The following is an 18444-nucleotide window of genomic DNA, read 5'->3' on the forward strand; positions in this document are numbered from 1 at the left end:
GAGAGAGAGAGAGAGAGAGAGAGAGAGAGAGAGAGAGAGAGAGAGAGAGAGAGAGAGAGCTGCAGTCCAACTAGATCAGATTGCAAAAGATTGATAGAGAGAGCTGTTCTGTTAATAAGCAGTGAGAGAGTATCATACAGGTTTATGGGTAAATGTGAAGGATTGACTTCATGTTAGAAAAGATGAGAGATTAGCACAAGACCAGCTAAAGAAACTGCTTCAGAAGATGGGGAATACAAAAGCCTGAATTATCACTCGGATAGCCCTTGCTTCACATTTCGCACCTGTTTTCCATGTCCAGACACTGACTGAGGAGAAGCGGCCCGGCCCCAGGTTCTGGTGCGACTCAGCCCGGTCTAAACTGCATTTCATCTGCGCTCGCGGGCAGCTCCTGAAAAAGAGAGAGGCAAAGAGATCAAGCAAGGATGAAGAAATTCAGAGGGGGTTTGTGCCTTGTGCTGAAGATGATGGAGTGGTTTTCTTCGGAATTAGAGTAACACACAAAGAAGGAGCAGCTGCGGTGACAGATGCGGAGAATGCCTCAGTTTGGTTAACATGGACACTGGGAGAGAAGATATCATCTTCTAGTTCTGCAGCCTGGGAGAGGACAGGTAGAAATAAAGGTAAGAGAAGGACAGGAAACTTCACTTCTAACTTGCAGCCTGATTGTCACATCATTATTTGTCAGATGTCATTGGTCTATAGTGTTATAAATTCATGAATCATTTTATATTGATTAGAAAGTGCAAATAAAAACTGTAAATGAACAATAAATAAGCTATAAATATAAGCCAAGAAGCTAAAACAAAGGTATAGAATGCCAGTCATTTTGAGTTGACTGCACCCAGCCATTGATTGCAAAGGTTTTGCAACAAAACATTAAATATGATGACTTCATTTAAGCTTATCTTTTTGTCCAATTACATCTGGTCCACTAAAACTGAGAGGCCATGTATGAAAAATTGCTTCTACTGTTCATCTGATATGAACGTAAACATCACAAATTAAAGGTGAAAATCATCCCTTTAACCTCAGAGCCAAAACAGCAAACGATGGGTTACTGACCACTTACATACGAGTGAGCAGTGTATAGTTTTACAGCAGCACAAAGCCTTTCTGTAGAATGTGGTTGATGCTGATATTGCGAACCTGAGGCTCTCAGTCATTGTTGATCACTTTTAGTCTTTAGCTTAGATTTTGGATTGGCCAGAAGGGCCCTGACTGCCGATATCAGGTTGTTTACAAGCTTCCAGTGGGTTAAAACAAACTGAAATGCAGCTAGAAAGCAGAAAAAAGACAGACCTTACATGTAATTAGTTAAAACAAAAATTAAATCCTGAATTTAACAGCCAATCAAGTTTGCATCTAACAATAACGTCATCCTCCATCATCTCAATCCTAATCTCAGTTTGTTCACTAAGACAGGAGAGCAGGCTGAAACGACATGAATACATTACATTGTGTGACAACAGTACTGAAGTGCTGAAATGATCAAACTATCGATTAGTCGTCAACAAAGATTGAATTGGTGACAATTAATTTATAGTTAATATTAGACTCAGTCATTCATCAGGTTAAAAATACTAAAACATTTTCTGATAACAGCCCCTAAAAAAAAACGAAGACACTTTCAAATCTGATAGACTGTGATGGGTATTTGTGATTATTTTTCATACTTGTCAGACTAATTAATGACAGAACTGCAAATAAAAAGGAATCACTAGATTATTTAAATATATATCCATATATCTTTAGTGTAACCAATAAAATCACAACATTCGTATTTCTGCATTAAATCTAACAAATCCAAATCAACAAACAGCTCAATAATAAACCCACCGGTTTCCAATTGAGCACTTTTAAGGCTCCCAATTTTCTGAGAGGGGTATATCAGATAGCTAACAGTAACGTCTAATTTAGCATTATAATACTTGAGGACAGACATGAGCATGTATTATTGGCTAAATGTGTGGACGCAGGTACTGCACTTTTCCATCACTGTAGAAGAAGAAGAAATCACTGATGTGAGGGTACAAAAGAGACGGAGGATGAAGAGGACGAAGATTATGCGGTGTTGACAGTTCAATGACCTCATCCTGCTTTTCATCTAAGCTTAGCTCAGTTTGATTCACTTTTATTATCTAAAATTGGTTTTTGGCATGCATGGAGTGAAAACACAAAGTATAACACATCAGAAAAAAAGAACAATATTATAGCAGACACCTGGGCCACAGATTATATATATTGTAGTCAGACTTAATATATTAAGGTCTAGTATTGGGTAAACTATAACAACATATATATATATTTATATATATCTAAGCTTGTGTGCTCAGACCAACAGGTGTCAATTAAAATTAGGAATTACATAGCTCAGCTTTAATATGGGTGATTCAGCCTTTGTGAATGGGTGCAGGTAATTAAAAAACTGCACAAATAAAGATCAAAAAAGCCCAGTGAGAAGCTCACATGTGGCAATGATCAATCAATGAGAACCAGGTGTTCAAACGGTGGAGAAGCTACAGGTGCAGCTAGCAAAAACTACAGATTTTGTTCCACTTGCATAGAATATACCAGCTGTTATAATATGAAAAGGTGACTGAGTTCTTCATGAACACTTCTCTCTACCACTTCTCTCAAAAACCACCTGAGATGGCATCCCAGCACAGGGGATGGCATACATACCGAGTCTAGCAGCCTCCGTTGTTTGTTACTGTCTGGTTCTTATTTACACTATTATCTTTGTCTCTTTGTCTAGCAGTTACAGCCTTTGAATTGACAAAACATCACCAAATTATTGCATTACATTTGCAAACAACTAAAAAGCTGTTTGTGTAAGGTCTCGCCAATCATACAGCATCTCTGCATGTTGAAGTGGTGTTACTTTCTATAGGAAAATACCTGTAGGTCACTTGAGATGAGATGAGTTCCGCGTGGTGAGCTATAGGAAAATACAATGACACCTGAGCCTCGGCTCTTCCTTCACAATGGCCTTGGGAGGTGGGCAGGGATCGTAGTGGTGGAGCTCAGTTTCCTGCATGCTTGTCTTGAGATGAAGTCTCCCACTCCGCCTCATTGTTCTCCCCAATCCCTTCCATTATTTTGCACATACAATTATTCGTCCTATTCATCCTAATCAGCTGCAAGCTTATCATCTCCCCTCGTTGCTCCTCTCAATTCCCCAAGAAGATGTACAGCAGATGAGGTCACAAAAGGTTATCCAAGAAATTATTGGCAGTACTGCAAATCACTTTCCAAGTCCTGCCTTTTGAATCAGAGATACATATTCTTTGGTTACGTCTGTATTCTAAACTCAAAGTATTTTATCTGCAAGATGACGTAACAATGTAAATACAGCAATACACTACTAATGGCCTCCCACTGTGCTGAGCTGTTATTTCACACTGCTTGTAGTACAAGATTTGCACAGAGGTGATGTAGCGCTCTAGGAATTAACAACCAGTGTTAAAGGCACAAATGTGGTTGACACACAACCAAAATTTAAAAGACAAGATTGGAAATTGCCACCACTCCCAAATTAATTGACACTCAATATAAAGACTAAACACTAAATCTTCCACCTTTAAAAGTGGATCAGTTCTAAATATTGTTGTCGGGGAAATCTCTGTTTGAATTTGAATGAAATGTGCCTTTACAGGTTTATTTATGCTGGTAAAAGCAGCACAAAAGTAACTGTATAACCTAGAAATCCTTATTTTTCATCTACAACACCAGCTTGTCAATTACTTTATATGTGAATATACTGTCCCTGTAATTAATATGACTAAGTAACAGATTGGCCTTTAAGGTCTAATTGAATTAGTTCAAATGAATTCAAATGAACTACAATATGATTAATGCAGTTCAGATTTATAAATATTCAACTGTCTCTAACAGTTGCTTAAATTAATGTCAAACCTTTTGGCACAGTAAAGGCTACTGTCAAATCCATCAAAGAGCCAGTGACAAAGATTAATCTTTAAGCACCATGTCCACTCAGACCTTACATGCACAACCTCTCAGAGGGACAATCTGATTTGAAGAGCTTCCCATGTTGCTACAGCAAAGGCTTTCTGCATGAGACTCTAAGGCACTTATCTAATGACTCCAAAGACGCAGGGAGGGTTTTTACTTTCATTTGACCAATTCACTGGACACCTGACACTGCGTGACTACAGTATGATATGGTGACTGCTCACCGTGAAGGGATGCTCAGGTCATGCGAGACCAAGATGTATAATGTGAAATGCTGAGACGGAGTTCAGGCTCAGAATTCATCTCAATTATATAACACTGTCAAATGTGGTTGCCATGTCATAGAGGCCCACCTGCTGCTAACAGGTGAGCAAAGGAACACAAACATTTTTAATTAAACTTACTGTGTAACAATCAAGCGCCAAATACAATCAGCAAGGATCAGAAAATCCATTTTGGTTTACATATGTGCAGATTTACAAATTTGAGAGGAGCGACAGGATTACTATTTTTAGCATTGACAGCTCCATTCTTTTGGGAATGTTGTGTGATATTGTCAAAGCAAAAAAAGCCTTTGGAAGTATAAAAATACAACACAACATTTAGCCACAGTTTGTTTTCCTGATAAAGGTATGTGTTTGACCCCAGAGGGACAATTTTAAGATTGTGCATGAGGTAATCTGGCTTCAGATCAGGAACACTTCCACCTGAAAGAGTGTGAGCGAGGAGGGAATTAGTGTGCAGACGGCAGGGCACCCGGGATTTGGGAGCGCACATGAGTGAACTGTCAAGTCTTCAGGGCCCAAATCAGGCAGGCAGACACATAACGGATGTGGCCAGGCGATAAAAGCTGTCTGCACCCAGAGGGGCCTCCGTCCAGTTCCCATGTAAAACTCCTTGACCCCGAGGTGCAACATCCAGCGCAGTGGCCAGGTTATCTGCTACCTGACTGAGGCAATGACTGCCATACTGACATACACTCCCCTTCATACCAAATTAACATTTTGACACATACATTGTTAAGCAGGCTGTATGTCTAATCTTGCAATATACTTGTAATATTCTAAAATGAAGATACAGCATGTAATTACAATGAGTATGTAATACAGGGCACTGCACAAGGGAGAAATGTACTATCTACTTGTGTGGAGCACCGTGGGAAGGTGTTTTAAATTTATCGCATCCTCACAACATGATTAATAATACTGCAAATTGTACAGAATGGGGTCAAATAAATGGAGTCATGCGCTCTCCATCCCTGTATGCAGCATCTGGAATTGTGTGTCCATTCAATCAGTGGCACACATAGAGATCCCTCAGGAGTTGGTTTAAATACACACAGAAACATCCCCCCTCCTTACTCCCCTCACTAAAGTATTGTCCTGAAAGGACAATGGCAAACTTAGGCTACAAAAAAACAGATAGAGGAGCGCAGCTTGTCTGTTGGATGTGTCATGACTGCATGGCATGCTGCTGATAAACTATAAATACAACCACGGCGTGCTGAAAACTAAGGAGAGATAACCGTCCCTATCACTGGTAGGCCTAAAATATGACAGCCTGCCTCGCTTTATAACACCTTACCAGATATGAGCACTGACTCACAAGGTGGTCACATTTTGTTATTACATAATAATAAACATCTGCTAGATGATGACTTAGTTTGTCTCCAGTGCTGACATTTTTTATAATTTGAAAGAGAAAAGCATAGGAAATGCACTGTGACATAAGTGGATTTAATGTGAGGCCAGCTCTTCACCCCGCAGACATCAGGGCCAATGAGGGCCAATTGATTTTCAGATTTTTAGAGAGAGCAAGATGGTGAGGAGAAGGAGTGTGAAGTAACTGGTATTATGGATACTGACACTTTAAACCTTGTGCTAGGAAGCGGGACAAGAAACACATAAACCATAATGCTGCTAAACTTAATCTAAACCATTTTGAACACAATTATGAAAGTGTTAGTTGGTTAATGGGAAATCATAATAAACAAGCAAATTACACATTAACAAAAAATACATGGAAGAACAGTAATTTATTGCCTTCATCTTTCATCAACATGGATTAATCTAGTATATCTAATCACAAATGTTATTTTTTATCTAGATAAGAAGTACATGCAAAAAACTGTAAGCAATGATGGTGAAATGGTTATTTAAGCTCGAATACACAAGCAGTTCATTCAGTGTGATGATATATTAATATCAATAGCCTTCTTTTTGGGACAGTAGCAAAACAGTTCATGTGTGTTACTTATGTAACAATGTTTTGCCGTTCAGTCACTAAAAGCTTTCATGGTTGGTTCTTTAGTGAGATTCAATAAACAGGTATGGTGTGATTTGTCCATTATGTCACAGAAAGATGCTCACATTGTTCTCCTCTCCTGACATTCTCTACAGGGATTGGATTAAAGCACAAGGCTCCCACCCAGCTCCCTGTCTATGACTCACTAAAATGCAGCTTTGCCAGTGATCAAGCTGCGAGGGGCCTTGATCACACACTGGGACTCCAGGCCTGCCCTTCTGCTCTGACCCTGCAGCTGGAGGCGCCGCCAGGAGCATGAGTGTGGGAAGGATCAATCGCTACAGCATTGTGTCATCTGAAGAAGAGGGCCTCCGCCTCACTACCATGCATGGCATGAACGGCTTTGGCAATGGCAAGATCCACACACGCCGCAAGTGCCGCAACCGCTTCGTCAAAAAGAATGGCCAGTGCAACGTGCAGTTTGCCAATATGGACGACAAGTCGCAGCGTTACATGGCTGACATATTCACCACATGTGTTGATATCCGTTGGCGATGGATGCTGGTAGTCTTCACTCTTGTGTTTGTTGTCTCCTGGCTGGCCTTTGGCTTAGCCTTCTGGGTCATCGCTTTGCTGCATGGGGATCTGGATAACCCAGCCGGAGATGACAACTTCACTCCGTGCGTCCTACAGGTTAATGGATTTGTGGCCGCCTTTCTATTCTCCATTGAAACACAGTCTACCATAGGTTATGGCTACCGTTGTGTGACTGAGGAGTGCCCTGTGGCTGTCTTCATGGTGGTCTTCCAGTCTATAGTGGGCTGCATCATTGACTGCTTCATGATTGGCGCCATCATGGCCAAGATGGCAAGGCCTAAGAAGCGAGCACAAACACTGTTGTTTAGCCACAATGCTGTCATTGCCATGCGGGATGGAAAGCTGTGCCTCATGTGGAGGGTAGGAAACCTTCGCAAGAGCCACATTGTAGAGGCCCATGTCAGGGCACAGCTCATCAAACCTCGGATCACTGATGAGGGGGAGTATATTCCCCTAGACCAGATAGACATTAATGTGGGTTTTGACAAAGGCCTGGACCGGATTTTCTTGGTTTCACCCATTACTATTCTCCATGAGATAGATGAGGAGAGCCCCCTTTTTGGGATCAGCAAACAGGACCTGGAGACAGCAGATTTTGAAATTGTCGTCATCTTGGAGGGGATGGTTGAAGCAACCGCCATGACTACACAGGCTCGCAGCTCCTACTTAGCCTCTGAGGTCCTTTGGGGTCACCGGTTCGAGCCAGTCTTGTTTGAGGAGAAGAACCTGTACAAGGTGGATTACTCTCACTTTCACAAAACCTACGAGGTGCCGTCCACCCCCCGCTGCAGTGCCAAGGACATGGTGGAGAACAAGTTTCTAGTCCCCAGCTCTAACTCCTTCTGCTATGAAAATGAGCTGGCTTTCCTAAACCGCGATGATGAGGAGGAGGATGTAGGTGGTGGGAGCAGGGCACTGGCAAACCTCAGTCCAGACCGGAACAGCCGACATGAGTTTGAACGCTTACAGGCCATCAGGACACTGGATCAAAGGTCATATCGTAGAGAGTCGGAAATATGACCTCTACCCACTGACCCAGGGTCAACTTTCAATAACTTTATTCAAGGGTAAAAATGCAGAACAATGCAAAGTGCCATAGGAAGAGCTGACTACTGTGATAGATTGGAAATAGTAAAAGGGACTTAACTGGAAGGAATGGGGAAAAGCAGGAGAGCACAGCTTAGGCAATTGTGGTAAGGAATGTCTACAATCAAGGAAAAGGCTAGAGAAAGACCTTCTTCCTTCATGGAAACTTGAATCTTTTTTCATATGGTCATTTTGAGTTAAGAGTGTTCAAAGACAGTGCATCAAAATGCTTATGGCAAAACCTTATAATCAAATCTTAGGTGTAAATACATTGCTTAGGTAAGTTATGTTTTGTGTGCAGTATCAGTTTCCAAAACCACCTCTAAAAGAATAGAATGTGCTATTTCAACTTGTTCTTGGGCACAAATAATAGCGTTACAAGGCTTCTCTTAAGCTCTCCTTGCATTGCTGTAATTTGCTGGACCTGAGTTCAGTGACACATTGAAAATTCGTGTACTGCAGCATTCAGATGCAATGAGCCATGATAAAACATCTGACCATGAGCCACTGAAAACAACATTATTCAACACCTTCATTTTAGTTTTGGTGTGATCACAAAATCTACCAACATAGGAAGAGTAGGCAAAATTAATTGCACTATGAAGAAAATGAAGGAATATGCTGAACTGGAGAAACTTTTGTATTTATAACTCTCTTAATGCCTCATATGTTAAACAACACCCTCAAGGCAAACAGCTTACAAACCACCAACATCATGATTTGTCTTCATTGGCCTATACATCATGTCATGTCATGTACAAATTTGCTAAGTAGTCAGGTTCAACAAAACTAAAGCACAAATAGGATAGAGAACGGATTTAAAGTAAAGCATTTTGTAATTACAGGTTGCAATATCCAGGTATGTACTGATCAAATTTATAAACAAATAGCAGCAATTTGTAACCCCACAAAATATGCACCTTAAAATCTACCTTTATTTTCATTATTTGAAAATATACCTAATAAACTAAGTTGAACAAAAACAGTTTTTCTTCCATTCCATACGGAAATTAACATCAACAAACTGACATAAAGTTGATCACACTAATGTGTTTTTGTTCTCTTTAAAAATGAATCTATGCATATTGTTAATAGTATCAGGGGACAGGAATTCTATTGAGATCTGTGTGAGATTAAATAATGTAATAACATTGCTTTAATCAAAACATAATGCTTAGATAAACAGCCAGGAATTTAAAAAAAGAACAAATTCAATATCTAAGAGTAACTGTTGTGTTCATCAAATATATTTGACAAGAGTTTAATTAAATCGATAGTGTAAATTTGATATCTTTCAAACTTTTAAAATGTACACAAGAAGTGTCCTGATGTATTTCTTTGGCCAGAGGGTAGTCCATTGTCAAATTGAAATTGAAATGTAAGGTTTCAGCATCACCAAAGTTGAGCCATTCCTAATTCTACATCAACAACAATCATTATAAGAGCAAATGTGTCTACAACACTTTGCGTTATGCAAATAAGGTTTGAATAGTCCGAACATATTTGCCAGCCCTATATTTGTATTCATTTTACATCAACAGTGGGTAAATTTAACTGCTCTTTATAATGTTACTAACGGAGTCAAACCTAGGGGTTATAGGGTTGGGTTGGGTTATAGACAAAATATTATCTAACTATTACATGACAAATTTATCCTTTAATGAGTAAAATTAATGTGTGCAATACTAAGTTTGGCTAAAAACCTGTTATCACTGTCACTGCTGTCCAAATACATATACATACATGAGCAACAGTAAAACTGAGAGAAAAAAAAAAGCTTCCTCCTATTTCCTCCTCATGTTGTTTCCTCTGGCATTTACAATCATCACATACTGTAGACAGCTAAATGCATTTTAGCAATATGCTAATAGGATGAGATAAGACACTGGACCGCGGTCTGGATGGAAGCAATAAACACTGAAGCACACCTTTCTGAATTAATTGTAATAAGCATATTCTTAATGGTTCTGTTGTAATACACTGAACATGCATATTTATGATTCTTGATTCACACATATTAATTGAAAGAAACGGTGTGAGGAGAATGACCCTATTTTTTTTTTGTTGTTGTTTTTATTGTACTTGTATGCGTATGATTTCTTTGTGCATGTTTGATACCAAAGTAATGGAGTGTGGTTCAGACTATGTTTTTAAGCAGTTGTTCCCAAGAAGATAATCTTCCAAAAAAGGATAGACTGATCTTGAAAAATGGGTAGTCATATTCTGAAAGGGTGCTTGATTCTCTAGTTTGCAATTGGTCTCTTTATAGATCTAAGTTAATCCTTAAAATATGCCATTAATTAAAGCAAATGTCCAATCAGTCAGAAGTTAAAACCAAATCAACTAAGATATATAGTTGTAGTTATAGGTTAAAAATCATATGCCATCACTATATACAGTAGTTTAAGTGACAAAATTATGATGCATGACAAAACTTTTCTCTTTGGCATGGACAATAGCATTTGAAAATGATCCCTTATTCTAGATGCCTAGTCAGAATTTATCATTCAAACCTCAACATGTTTATGTTGTGTCACAAGATACTGTTTATCAAATCTAGTTTATCTATTACCTCACTAAAATGTGGATGTCATGTCCCTGTTAAACACTTTTAGTTAACTTCCTTTCACATATAAAAGATTACATATGTGTAAAGAAGGAAACCTTTAGGATATGGTGAAAAACTATGACATGAAAACAAAGAAAAGAACCATAAAATGGTCGTTATGTTGGTCAAAATGACTGATATTTTCCTAGTAGTCATTTAACTCCAGGGGTATGCTTGGCTCCATGATATTTCTTGGTTATATATTGATTATTTTTTAGAAATTTTTAGGATGTAGTAAAATATAAAGACCATTTTTCAGCTAATAAGTGAAGCCTTCTTTACCCGACCCTAAACATTTATATGCTCATTGCCTTCTGGGAAGGTTTGATACGCTGATGTGTCCCTGCACCTACTCACAAAATATCTGTGGTAAAAAAAAAAAGGTGACGCATCAACAGCTTCTATGCTGAATCACTGAAATGCATAGTTCAATCATTTCTGATGAATTTTCTTTTTTTCAGAGATTGTTTCAGCTTTGATGTTGCCCACCTGAGCCCTTAAAAATAAAAACACACACACAAAAGTTTTAGCTAATCATACAAAAAGTTTATAGTGTAAAAAGCATAGTAACATTATAAAAATTGTAATAGGAAGCAGCCAGGCTGAACAAACCTGCTTATTTTTATACAAAGTTCTTTTTGATAGAATACAGCAACCAATATTTATCTGTTTTTATCAGAATACTACAATGAAATCACTATTGTGAGACAGAAATATAATTCTTGTCTCAGTTTTCAATGATTTAATTTCTGTTGTTTCATTTCAGCACAGAAGCTCGTGATTTAACAGGTATTTCTCTTAAAGGGATGATTGGAAAAACTTTTGACCTCTGTAGAAGTCTTCCTATGTCCAGCAAAATGTCTACTGGGCTTTTGATTTTAATTCAAAGTCATTTAAATTATTCAATTAAAAAACTAACTGTGAAAAAAAAATGTTTTTATCTCTTTTGTTGAAAATGCTCCACCAGTCTGGGCCATATTGAAACGTAAAATCCGATACAAACCCCGGACATCCTCAGGGTTGACTAATCAATGGATGAAGTGGTCGCTGAGGTAATACATCACCATGAGGGGTGGTTTAAGATAAGAGATCAAGATTCATGTCACTACAGTCAGATGACTCTCTGGTCTTGGGGCCAATTATTCAAGAAGGCTCATCAATTAATCACTGTCTGTGACACACAAACAACCAGCGGGGCCACGGGCCTTTTGGCCCCGCTGAACTGGGCAAGTGGCCTGCAGCTGATTTTCTCTGATCAATGGGGCAACAACACGTGAGAAATCATTAATACTCTATAACCTCAGAACTGAGAGAACATTATTATTTCTAAGCATTACACTACACAATTGCATAGAAACTGTACATTTGGTTTTTCTTGAGAGTTTAAGGTCTTACACTGCTCAGTAGAGCCCAACCAGAGCTGGATATTTTAGGATGATATGGATAATGTCATTTGAGAGTTTAAAAATCTGGTAACGTTATATCTGCTAATATTCCCTTTTTAAATATACACCATAAATATACAGCATTTTGATAAGAATCTCTTGTCAGTGCTCTCTGGTTAATTATTGTCCAAATCATACACCAATATCAATCTGTGATAAGTAGCTGTGGCTCAGGAGGTAGCGCGGGTTGTCCACTAATCGGAAGATTGGCGGTTCGATTCCCAGCTTCTCCAGTCTGCGTGTCGAAGTGTCCTTGGGAAAGATACTGAACCTCAAATTGCGCCAGATGGCTGTGCCATCAGTGTGTGAATGATTAGGTTCCCTCTGATGGGCAGGTTGGGACCTTGCATGGTAGCCCCTGTACCCACTCAGCGTATGAATGTGTGTGAATGGTTGAATGTGACTTGTAGTGTTACAAGCGCTTTGAGTGGTTGGAAGACTAGAAAGGCGCTATACAAGTACATTCCATTTACACTAATCGATTATATATTGTCCAAGCTGATTCATTGGTCAGTCTCTACTGTTCAGTGATTTGATTGTCATGTATACTATAATGTTCTTAACAATGTTTTATGTTGAATAGTATACAGTTTAAAATAAAAGGGTGTTTATCATATAAAGTACACTTAAGGCTTAGTCCTCCAAGTCTGCTTGCTTGACAATCCTCGCTCAACTTATTCAAATAAGGCAAATGGAAGGATTTAATTAAAAAAAATATTTTTGTGAAAAATGGCCATAAATATCCTAATGTAAGGTAAAGCATGCACCGTGGAATTTGAAACCTCTACATATACATGAAACATCTTTTATCAAATGAATAGTTTTTCTGTAACTTAAAGAGTTGAAAGACACGTGACATGTTACTGCATGTACCCAAGCCTGCTTGTACAATGCTGCCGTCATCAGCAGCACTGAACAAATTTTTAACTGGTGATGAATAATCCTGAACACTTTCCACGAGATCTGTGGCTATCAGTTCTTTCTAAATAATTCAGGTTGGGGTGATTAAGTCACCAACAGTGAGTGACAGATGTAGGATTAACATGCTGGCCGCTGGTTATGCTGAGCTCAGGCATCGGGTCTCAGCAGTAACTGCCACTGGGATCACAGAGGCTATGTTGCAAGCTTTTGCCAAGTTTGATTATGTAACATGGCCTGGGCAGTTTATGTCAGGCTTTGTGTGGCTTGGTATCACACACATAAAGTAGGAGTGAAGCTTTCAGGATTAGTGGTGGACAGTGTTAATGAGCGCCTAATGCATGACAGCATTATAGATTTTTCATCAGTATAAGATGGGTTGTGGAACTCAGAATTTGACTAGACGCTAAAAGAGAGCTTACTTTTGATAGCTGTGATGTGAAACTGCTGTGCTGTCATAGTAGGATTAGATGCCAAGAGATTCTGGATAATTAAGGGCATGTCAGGATAAACTGCCCTGCAAGTGAGATAGTTGCTATATAATCCCAAACACATGCCATACAGATGGGATGAGTAGACAATGACTTCAGTTACTTTAATAATTCTCATTCTCAAATCCCCATTGTATTCTTGCACTAAGTGTTTTTGGTTATCCATGTACGTCATGATTTAACTAGACCAACTGCGGTCAGGGCTCTAGGATGAAACGCTGGTTGAGTTTTGATGCAAGGTTTTGTCAGCAAGGTAAGAAAAAAAATGCAAATTAGAAAACCCCTGAAATATATTGTTTACTACCTATTTCTACCAACCCCAAAGGCAATTTAATAATGGTTTGTTAGCAGTTGTCTGATATTCCAGAGCTATGAGTGCCACTGGTGCACCAGCCTCTCACTTCACATTCACAGCTCCTGCAAATAAAACCTATTAATTACCATATGGAGGCTGTTGCCACGTAACCCACTGGTCCAAAAAAAAAAAAAAAAGCTTGCAGCTGGGGAACAAACCAGACACAACCTCAACAGAGACCAATGCTAATTATGGATACTGTGATTTGGTTATAGACAGATAGATAGATAGATAGATAGATAGATAGATAGATAGATAGATAGATAGATAGATAGATAGATAGATAGATAGATAGATAGACAGATAAATAGATAGATAGATAAATAGATACATGGATAGATACATAGATATACATAGATACACAGACAGATCTATACATAGATGAGATAAGATAGATTGTTTTTTTTTACTTATTTTTTTACGTCATCATGATATTTTGTTTAAATTACGCAATAGCAGCACCCAGGATCCCTTGGGAATATCCCTTCCGTGACTCCCAGGGAACAGTTGAATAAGCCAGCTGGGGCCTGGACTCACACATTTGCTCACATGATATAAAACAAAAAGCGTTAACACCTAATAAAGACTTCTGGAGCCAGTTAAAGGATGTAAAAGGATGCAAAGATATGGCCTCACTGTGCTCTCTGCTAGCCAGCCTATAAAGACTACTTATAATTAATGCTAGAACAAAAGCCCTGTAGCCTGGACTCTTGATGACAGTAAAATGAGAGGAAACTGTGTTGAAGGGGCTATATAAAGCTCTTCAGTGTCAAGCTGCGTGTGCCTCTGTGGCAAACACTTTCACTGCTAAAGTACTCCCCGTTAATTCCTGTGATAGTATCATTCAATCAAAGATACTTACTGTAGGTCTGAGATCTATGTTACGCCTTTTCTGCCTTGGGAATATTATCTACTTCAAGTCATACATGAATGTTTAAGTCCATCCTATGGTGTCACAAATGGGCAATACAGAACGAACCAGAATGGACAGTCAGATCCTTTCCACTTCATGAATCCAGTTTAACTGAAATCAAATCAGATTCATTGTCATTCTATCTTACACATTGTAAATGCAAAGCAAAATACTTTTTATGTCACCAAATATAGATAAAGTAATCAGATTATAACCCCATTATTTTACAATGAATATTACTACAGCAAATGATATAAGAAAGTCAAGAATATGGCACAAATTTAAATTATGATAGCATTAATAGAATCCAGAATTAATATAAGACGTGACTAATATGTAGCATTGCATTAAGAGATCAATGACTGGTACACAGTAGAGTTTAAATTAAATTAATCAACAAAGAGATAAAGGCTATGTGTTTTTCTGAGCAGACACAACAGATTATTTGCCAACACACATTCTTGACATAAAAAAAACTGAAAATGGAGCCAAATGAAAGTGTTGCTGAGTTGACAGAAAGTACAAACTGATCCTTCTGAGGTCCTGAAGTGTGATACAGATTTCTCCAATGACTGAGACATGTTTTTTTTTTGTTGTTGTTTGTCTGTTGCCCAAATGGAAGAGACACAACAGCCTTGTCATACTACCCACGCTTGTCTTCTTGTGTAATAAGCCAAGAGCCCACTGATGTCGTCTATTAGCTGTCAATAATTCCCGAATAGAAATTGCAAGGCTGTAAAGGTGCAGATGATTTTTAAAAACACATAGCCCCCCCCCCTCCTTTTTTTGATGAAATCACCCTATCACTCATTTATTAAATTATATAAGCTTTTTTCAAACATAACATTTTGAAATGCTTTGGTTTCAAGGTCCTGATATTATGCTTGCTGTCTTCACTCTCACACTGTCATGGCTTACTGGGACACATGAATAGAACGTAATGTAGCTGTCATTGATGTTAATAGTAATGCTTGTGATTTCTCTACTATAACAAGTCAAAATGTCTGCTGTGAAAAGGCTCTCTGTCGCCCAAAACTATGTTACCAACTGTCATTGTCTAAGCCTGTGGTTGAGAAGCTATCAGTATATTAAAAATGAGTGTTAAACTTGATCAGAAGTGCTGACGACGGAGCTCCACTGAACAAATGTTTGCCTGAGCAGTACTTGCTAGCTCGGTACCCAGCAAGGCTATCTCAGAGAAAAACTAGCAGTGCAATTGTTTAAGACCCTGCATACCCACACAGGTGTTTTCACTAAGGCTAATTAGACCTCCGCACAATAAACTGTACATACATGATGTCATCGAACTCTAACAAAACTGAATGTCAATCAGTCTGTACACGCCCACACGGTCCTGAGAAGAGGTCTAATCAAGCACAATCATTGAAAACACCTGTGTGTGGGGGACCAAGTATTCTTCAGTTTTATAAGAACTGGTTTCATACTTGGACTGATTATTTTGTCCAAACACAACTAATTTCACTTGCAGCATTAAAATAGTGCCTTTTGTGTTACTTTCAGGCATACATGGCTGTCTGCCATTGTTTTTTTTGATACTACCACTTGAGAGCACTTAAGTCACAATTTTTGAAATCCTACACTTATAATTAATATGTGTTTGCAACCAAAGTTTGTCACCGCAGCCTTAACATTAGATGTTTCCAATCAACTGATCTGACCTGCAACCTCCCTCAACAAGGTAGAGATTTTGGAGCTCTAACCTGAGAAAGGGGCCATGTGCAGCATTAAACATGGCGATACATTATGCTTCTTATCTTCTCTCAGTTACAGGAGGTGCCTCTGGTCTATCCTGATTCATGAAGCAACATGAAGGGACAACCTGAGGGGACATGAGGGGGCCACTCTCATTTCCTGGCTCTCTACCCTTGGTAATTACCTCTCTGTGCCCAAAGGTCCTTGGTGTGTTTAAGAGGAAGAGAGAAAGAAAGGGCAAGACAGTGAATATACTGTATACTGTAGATAGTTCTGAGTAGCCCTGCTATAAAAGAAATACAGTTATACCGCAGCTCAGAGGCACAAGCCATGAAATACTAGTTCTATTATTCAATAAAGATTATCCTCCTCTGGCCCTTGGTGCCAAAAATACAGGTGGATTTTTACCAATTTCCCCTGATAGATTTGATAAATAGTTTACACAGTCCATACAGTGTTATTTGCTGATATTTGAAGATAGCAGCTGTTGCTCAGCCCAGTGCAGTGGAGCTCAGATGTGTTTTTCGTTGCTTAGAGCACCAGTTAAATTACATTTGAGGGACTGATAAACATCTTTTTCAAAATTATACTCATAAAAATCAGAATAGAACATGCTGTAAACAGTGTCTTCCCTCTGGACGTAGCTGGTGGACATACATTTTTGTAAAAAGTAGGCTTACATGAAAGTACTCACACAGGTAATTTTTGGGGGGGTGGGGGGTTGAATACCACAAACTAAATGCCAGTGAGCGCCATTGTACTGGGATAAGCTACAGCTGATAGCTCCAAACTTAAGCAAATAACACTGTAACACAGAATAAAAATAAGATTCAGCAAAACTGGGTCTGTCCCAGCAGTGAAGTCATGAGAACAGACACAGAGCCGCGACTACAGTCTCTCTGGTCTCCCCAGGGGTAGACTCAAATCTGTCAGCACCCTTCTCTAATGCAGCTCTCAGTGGAAGGCAACAGGGATGGGATCCTTCTCCCCAAATTCCCCTGCACACACACACACACACACACACACACACACACACATACACCTCACACCCCATCACCCCGCCATCCCTAGCCTACCTAGACTATGCCAGGGTGCATGGATCATCGTTTGCTGGCTGGCATTGCTCTGTCCCAGGACGCAGACTCTAGGCTCTAGCCAGGACAATGTCTCCAGTGTCAGGCAGAATGAATGTCTTTGTTGCTGCAGACTCAATACAGGACCTTCACTCCCACAAGTAGCTGGTTGGTTTTGATATGAGAACAGTATCTCCTTTAAGGTGATGCAGAGCTGAGTGCAAAAGAAAGTAGACAGTTGTTAAGAAAAGTCCACAGACCAAACTTGGATACATATTAGTACTGTTTAACTAACTAAATGTGGTGTGCTGGGGGTACGGTTGTGAATAGTAAGAGGAGTATTTACAATAATACTTTATTTGTTTTGATCGCCCAATAGAGAAACCAACCTCAAATTTTTGCATTGCTTCAAATCATGTTTCTGCTGTAACTGGCTGTTTGGCATAGTCATTTTTTTTAAAAATTTCTTTCGATCTCCAAGGTGTGACATAATAGACAAACACCCTGGCCTGTTGAAAAGGACTGAAATGAACACAAAAACAGATGAAACTGCAGCGAGGCGAGGCAGTGAATCACACAACTGAATGAGGTGGTTACATAAGACAACAAAGCCTCTATGCCATGGAATAGAGAAATGGCCAAGATTAAAAGAAAAACAAAGATATTTAGACTTTGAAATAACTTGAGTAATTTTGCTTACGTGAAAATATAACTTGATATTATTTTGTCTATAGTAGTGTAATTGGCTGCTAAGCTAGGTAGGTGCAGTGGGTTTTCTCAGCAAAAAGAACAAATTTCAAGTATTAGTTCGACAACTAATTTGAATTCCTCCGGCTGGATAGTTTTGTGTTATTTTAAACCACTGGGTTCAATGAGGAGTACGTTTTAGCTTACCTTCCCCTCTGACTTTACACACAACTTCAAACTTTGACTCTAAACTTAGGAAAGAGCGACATCTTGCGGTGCTATTACGTCATCACGCTGCCGTTGAGCGTAGAGCAGTTAGTCCTTTCTCTAACCAATCCG

The 18444-nt window shown here is 39.1% G+C and overlaps 1 protein-coding gene and 1 long non-coding RNA gene across 3 annotated transcripts in view; one reads left to right on the top strand and one right to left on the bottom strand.

Annotated features, from left to right (window-relative positions):
- LOC137172427 (uncharacterized) overlaps window positions 1-18410 on the bottom strand; it is a 46292-nt gene extending 27882 nt beyond the window's left edge. For both annotated transcript variants that reach the window (XR_010924975.1, XR_010924976.1), the window contains exons 1-3: window positions 18313-18410; window positions 17422-17632; window positions 285-391 (exon numbers count right to left, since the gene is read on the bottom strand). This is a non-coding gene — a long non-coding RNA (uncharacterized lncRNA). The remainder of the gene's footprint in view (window positions 1-284; window positions 392-17421; window positions 17633-18312) is intronic.
- kcnj12a (potassium inwardly rectifying channel subfamily J member 12a) lies at window positions 374-16156 on the top strand. Its single transcript, XM_067576840.1, has 2 exons — window positions 374-623; window positions 6375-16156. Exon 2 carries the CDS (start codon window positions 6535-6537, stop codon window positions 7834-7836), a length of 1302 nt encoding a protein of 433 aa, XP_067432941.1. The 5' UTR covers window positions 374-623; window positions 6375-6534; the 3' UTR covers window positions 7837-16156.
- Window positions 18411-18444: the final 34 nt, after the last annotated feature.

This window comes from Thunnus thynnus, chromosome 20, assembly GCF_963924715.1.
Source record: "Thunnus thynnus chromosome 20, fThuThy2.1, whole genome shotgun sequence".
NCBI lineage: Eukaryota > Metazoa > Chordata > Actinopteri > Scombriformes > Scombridae > Thunnus > Thunnus thynnus.